The 6,000-nt window shown below is 41.7% G+C and overlaps 1 protein-coding gene across 1 annotated transcript; it reads right to left on the bottom strand.

Moving 5' to 3' along the window:
* Positions 1–289: 289 nt before the first annotated feature.
* LOC148094174 (non-secretory ribonuclease-like) lies at positions 290–1,103 on the bottom strand. Its single transcript, XM_087815029.1, has 2 exons — positions 1,020–1,103; positions 290–799 (listed from the first exon to the last, which is right to left on the bottom strand). The coding sequence occupies exon 2, from the start codon at positions 792–794 to the stop codon at positions 339–341; it is 456 nt and encodes a 151-aa protein (XP_087671155.1). The 5' UTR covers positions 795–799; positions 1,020–1,103; the 3' UTR covers positions 290–338.
* Between the last annotated feature and the right edge of the window lie 4,897 nt (positions 1,104–6,000).

Here is a 6,000-nt window from a genome sequence, read left to right as displayed (position 1 = left end):
GGTTTTTAACATGAGACAGAGAGAGAGAAAATTCGAAGGCACTTCTTTTTACAAGGAGCCTCTTATGCGCGTGTCTATTTACCTCAAATCTCATATTAGAGGAAGGAAAAGTTCTCTAGATCAGATGTGTCTACATGACAGCAGAGGCATGCAAACAGGCACACGGAGACTCGTGGGTGACTGCAAAGAATTTTATTGCTGGTGCACAGGAGCTTCAACTCAGAAGAGCTTAAAGAGGGCTGTGGGCTGGAGCTGAGGACATGCTGATATCGAGGTGGATGGTGGAATGGGACCATGGCTGTGACTTCAAGGCTTAACGCAGGAGCTTGGCACAGAGCTTAGTAGAGTCTATCAAAGTGAACTGGACGATTTCTATTACAGGCAACGCTGTAATTTCTCAGTGTGGCCACTTGCTGGTATTGGCACTGCATGTAAGGTAGTGCAGGCCCTGTGAGGTTGCAGTAGGTAAGATTCACTGCAGCTGGGCTTCTATAGCAATTTGTGTCACGTCCATTGCGGCAGGTTATATTGTTACCGTAACAGAGATTAACTATAGCAGCATACTGTGTGTGGATAAAAGTATTTATGCCTTTGCACGGCAAGCCGAAACTAACAAAATTCAGTTGGTTAATCCTCTGCATTGCAAGGGTGCATTGATTGTTGGTCATATTTACGTGTTGAACTACAAACCACTGAGCCCAGGTTAGACCACCAGGTGGGGGAGAGATCACCATTCCCAAGACCCCCAACAGGAGAAGGAGACAAAGCTGGGAATCCCGCTGGGTTGGAGCCATGTTTCCTGTAAAAAGAGAAGAATCTCCTGTATCCCTGCCCAGTAGTGACACACCCCTTCATCTCTCACCCTGCAGGGCCCTGCTGTCACCAAAGTCCTATTTCCTTTCCCTTCAGCTCCCCCAAGTCCGTCTTGTGTCCTGGGTACTAACCCAAGCTCAGTCCTCCCGCAGCTGCTATCCCATCGCTGGCCCTCCTGTCCCAGCTGAGGGGACTCATTGTCTTACCCAGTCTCTGTGCTGTGGCTGCTGTGAGAACAGATCCAGTTGGTTGTCCTGGGGTTCAGGGGCAGCAGGTGTCCCCTGTCCTGTGCACTGAAGATATTGAGCAGCCCCTGAGGGTGGGGCCGGCAGAGCAAGGAAGGGTCTGAGTCAAAGACTTGAGAAAACCCACAGATTGGCACGTGGCCCAGTTGTGCAACGAGCCCCTTGTTTTGTCCTTTGCCGATCAACACATACCCAAGGACAGTGGGCTACTGCTTCTGTGGTACAATTATAATTGCAGACGTCTGTGCAGAACAGCAGAGCAGAGCAGAACAGAGCAGAGCTGGCTCCTGCTCACAAAAATTGCACATGGCTGCAGAATGGCCATAGATTTTATAACTCAACTTGGCTCGAGCACTGAGGGACTGAAGTATAGAAAGTCAGTACTACATAGAAACAAGATAGAAATGCAAATTTATGTGAACTATCCCTATTTGAAAAGTTAACATAAAAAGCTCATTCTCAGAACAAAGGAGCCCAAAGACTGTCTGCACAGGAGGAACCCATGTCCCCTCCGTTGAGCGATCTCCCTGATGCCCTCTCAGCCAAATGTTCTCCATCTCATCACCTCCCTGGGCTGCCAACTCCAGCTCTGAGTTCCTTGCTGCTTAAAATCCTGAAGGTATATAGCCCTTCTTTTTGTATCCATGAGGTTTCTTTTTCTTGCTCCCCTTGTTTGGGATTCACTTGGCCCTGTTTTAACACTGGCTTAATTTTTGTTCACTTCCTGTGAAGTAGCATAACTTGAAAACACCCAGGGGAAAGTCTTTGAGTAGCATCTGCCCCAGAATAAACATGTGGTGCCATTTAAAGGAGATTGTGCAGAGAGGGGACAGATACCCCAGTGGGGCAAGCCTCACATTAAGAGACGTTAAATTTCTGGTCCAACTTCTAGGTTAGAAAACTGGCTCCAACCCTTAAATAGTATCATATTAACTGTTGCCTGGAAATGCCATAATTTTACTCTTGATGTCCTTAGGTCAATATAGACACAGTGGTGACTTGATCAGGACCCTGAGCAGAGCTAAAGTGCTCTGTCCAAATTCTCTTCTTGTTTAAATTCATTAACATCTTTTATCATGAAGCAAGTTATTTCTAAGATCACTTAATCTTTTTTTATTGCTATCACTATTACAAATTTTTTTAATGTGTGTTTTGTGGAAATAATTTTTATAAGTGACAAGGACATAAAAATGGCATTAGATGTAGCGTCACTCCTCTGTATTGCTTACAGCCACATTGGGTGGAAAGACTGGTACTCAAGTGTCTATATTACGAGGTAAAAAGCATACACTGCAGTCCCAGGGGGTTATCTGATCAAAAACCTGTTCTGATTAGCATATACAATGTTACTTTTAATTTGGGTTTTTTATGTTAACTTTTCAAATAGGGATAGTTCACATAAATTTTCATTTCTATCTTATTTGTAAAAATCAGAATTATGTTGATGGCACACTGAGTTTCCATTCCCATAAGGAATCAATTAGAGCTGAGCCAGTTACTGCCTCTGTTGAAAGGTCAATTGTTCAGGGGTCTCCTCTGACCCTACTCCTCCCCACCGATTCACTCCCTGTCCTTTCACTCAGGGATGGCACCTACCTGGCTCCTGTAGACAATGTGCTTATGATGTATCAGCCTTGTTACAAGTGTCCTGAGAAGCAACTCATATAACACCCTGCCCAATTGGCAGCCATGCTTTTCCTTTAAAATTGTATTCAGCAGGTGCAATTTACAATAGCTAAGATCTGGAAACAGCCCAAGTGCCCATCAGTGGATGAGTGGATAAAAAAGCTGTGGGACATTTACACCATGGAACACTATGCAGCTGTAAAGAAGAAGGATCCTATGGGACAGTATGGATGGACCTGGAGAATATTATGCTAAGTGAAATAAGCCAGGCAGAGAAAGACAAACATCACATGATCTCGCTTATATGTGGAATCTAAAGAACTTAATAAACTGATGAACAGAATAGATTCAGTGACATGGAAGCATAGATGAGACTGACAAATGTCAGAGGGATGGAGGAGGGCGGGTGGGTGGATGGGGAGAGAGTAACCAAAGAATTTATATGCATATATACACAACCTAAGGACACGGACAATGGTGGGGAGAGGGACTGGGGAGGGGGATGGGACGGGGTGGAATGGGTCATTGGGGAGAAAAAGAGACATCTGTGATATTTTAAACAAACAAAAAAAGAATTGTTTGTAGAAAAAAATAAAATAAAATAAAATAAAATTGTATTCAGAGCTTGGCTGCTAAGATTTTTCTGAATGTTTCCTCTGTAGCTTTCCTCTATACATTTTAACTGTCCTTCTTTGCCTCCAGGACTAGTACAAACGATCTAGTTTGATATTCAAGATCTTTTGGAGGGGATTTCTTTATATGAAGCAGGAAAAATTATAAGCCTATGTTAATTAAAGTACAATGTAACCTCAATGTAATTTTGTGTTTAAGAGACAAAAGAAACTTTTCATGGACTTTTTCTGTTTTTTATTTAAGTTTTTCATTAGCACAACCTGCCTTGCAGACCAATTTAGCGCACATTTCTGGACCCCACCCATATTTCCTCAGAGAGGAATAGCCAGAATTATGAACTAGTATTATTAAATCACTTGTTGATATCTAAGAACATTTTACAGAATTGTCTCCAGAAAAGACTTCTGCATTTGTGGTGAAAACCAGTGTTGAAAACAGTGGCCTCAGTGTTAGTCAACATCTCCTTTAACAGGGCCCATGTACAAAAACGTGATGTTCATCGCTTGCAATTTCTTCAGCCCTGGGTACTCTTGCAATCGTTGCCTTTAACCTGGGGATGCTAACTGTCAGTACCTTCTTGCACATGGCTTTCCTAATGCAGGATCTGTGTGTGGGAACAACAATAAACACTGCTTGCTGGTATCGCTCAAAGGTACCATATTTCAGGTTAATTGAGTTGCAGCGGATGGAGTGAGATTTAACTAAGTCTAAGATCAAAAGACATTTGGTGTGCTGTGCTCTCCCTGGTCTTTTGAAGTCAGCAAAGTGGCTTCCTTCCCTCCTTTCCTTTTCCTTCCTTCTTTTCTTTTTAAATCATGTATGCTTATATTGATTTAGAGAGAGAAAAACACTGAAACATTGATGGGCTGCCTCCTGCACGCTCCCTACTGGGGATCGATCCCTCAACCTGGGCAGGTGCCCCAACCAGGAATCCAACTGGAGACCTTTTGGTGCAATGGATGACGCTTAACCAACTGAGCCACACTGGCTAGAAGCCTGTTTCCTTTTTAGAGAGGAGTGTTTACATATCTCCTCTGAAGACCATTGAACGAAAGAACTTGACCTCTCCGGTCAAGTTTCTGGAATGACACAGGAAAAGAATGAACCTTTCTTCTTTTCCTCAACTATAAGCTATTCTTCCCCTCCCTGGAGAGGAAAACTCAGGAGAAAAAAAGCTCAGGTGGAATTTTGGACATTTATGTCTGAAGAAGGATGATACAAAATGTTTTCCAAAAAAATTGGAAAGTTGCCTTCAATTAAATTTGAATCAATGCATATTAAGCACATGGAGGCATTAGCTGAGTTCTCAGGGCTCACAGAAAATTAATTACTTACATATAGTGTTGGTATTTTTGTAAATAAAATGATTACATAAGTATCATTAATTAAGTGCATATCTGGTACAGTAATAAAGAGTGTAGGTTTTGAATAGCCTTGTCCAGTTTTCAGTCCCACTTTTTAAATTTGAGACCTTTACTATAGGAGTTGGTCAGTTACTCTTCCTCTCTGTGCCTCTGTCTTCTCATCTGTAAAACAATAATACAAACATAATGGTTTTGTAGGGGAAATTTAATGTGGAATATATGCATGTATGTAAAATAGGTTGCAAAGAACATTGCACATGGTAAAAAAACTGTGTTAATAAGGAACGTTGATCCTATTAATCAAGTTGTCAATGTGATATCTAACCCCTCTGGTATGTTTAAGATGAGCTAGAAGATGCTTGTTTGTTTTCCTTAGTCCTCAAAGCGAAGGTGTTAGAACTAAAACTCGGTTCCATCTTTTTTGGACCAACTCCTGCTTAGGTGGACAGCAACTCACATTGGCAACTCTCTATTTTTCAGGGAGCCTTACCCAAAATGAAAGAGATGAAATCACCCTTTAACATCTTGCTTTACTCATGAAATCAGAAGAAAGAGAAACTGATGACAAGAATGACATCTTCCATCAGGTCAGTCAGTGATAAACCTAAAGAACTGTCTTAGCAAACACTTAGAGCACCCTTTTGTAATGATAATATAATACCGTGTGATCTAATCTCTCTTTTGTGTAGAATTTGATAAATATGGCCAAATCATTGACCTTGGGCTTCATTTTTTTTTATCCTACTTTCATTGGGTCCTTTATTTGTTGTTGAAAGCATCTTTCAAGGGAGTATTTTTAAAAAAGAATTTTTAATTGATTTTTAGGGAGAGAGAGAGTGAAAAATATCGATTTGAGAGCATAACATCAATAGGCTTGCTCCTGCATATCCCCTACTGGGGATCAAGCACAGAACTCAGGCATGTGCCCTGATGGGGAATCGAACAGCAGCCTTTTGGTGCACAGGACGACACCCAACCAACTAAGTGACACTGGCAAGGGCTCAAGGCAGTATTTTTAAGTTACAGCTCTGGATATAGCTGTGAACAAATTGTGAAATATGGATAGCTAGTGGGGAGTGACATGATTGATGATGTTAGAGGATACACAGGTAAATATTAAAAGTGTTCATTGTCATGTGTTATGTGAGTAATTTACACATTGGTCCAAAATTTCATGTATATTTTTGCTTAGGACCAAGCTGTGAAAAAGCATGAGATGATAAAAGGAATACTATTAACTAAAAGAACAGGTGAAATGGAGCTGTGGTCAGGGGTGCCTGACGTCTAGAAAACCCTGAGGTAAACAGTTGGGCCGGCCT

The sequence above is a fragment of the Miniopterus natalensis genome, chromosome 1 (assembly GCF_054644295.1).
Source record: "Miniopterus natalensis isolate mMinNat1 chromosome 1, mMinNat1.hap1, whole genome shotgun sequence".
Lineage (NCBI taxonomy): Eukaryota > Metazoa > Chordata > Mammalia > Chiroptera > Miniopteridae > Miniopterus > Miniopterus natalensis.
Note: the sequence above shows the minus strand (reverse complement) of the source record. Positions and strands in the feature narration are given on the sequence as shown.

Coding starts and splice junctions, on each gene's coding strand:
- LOC148094174 (XM_087815029.1), bottom strand. CDS start 794: ATGGCTCCAACCCAGCGGGATTCCCAGCTTTGTCTCCTTCTCCTGTTG.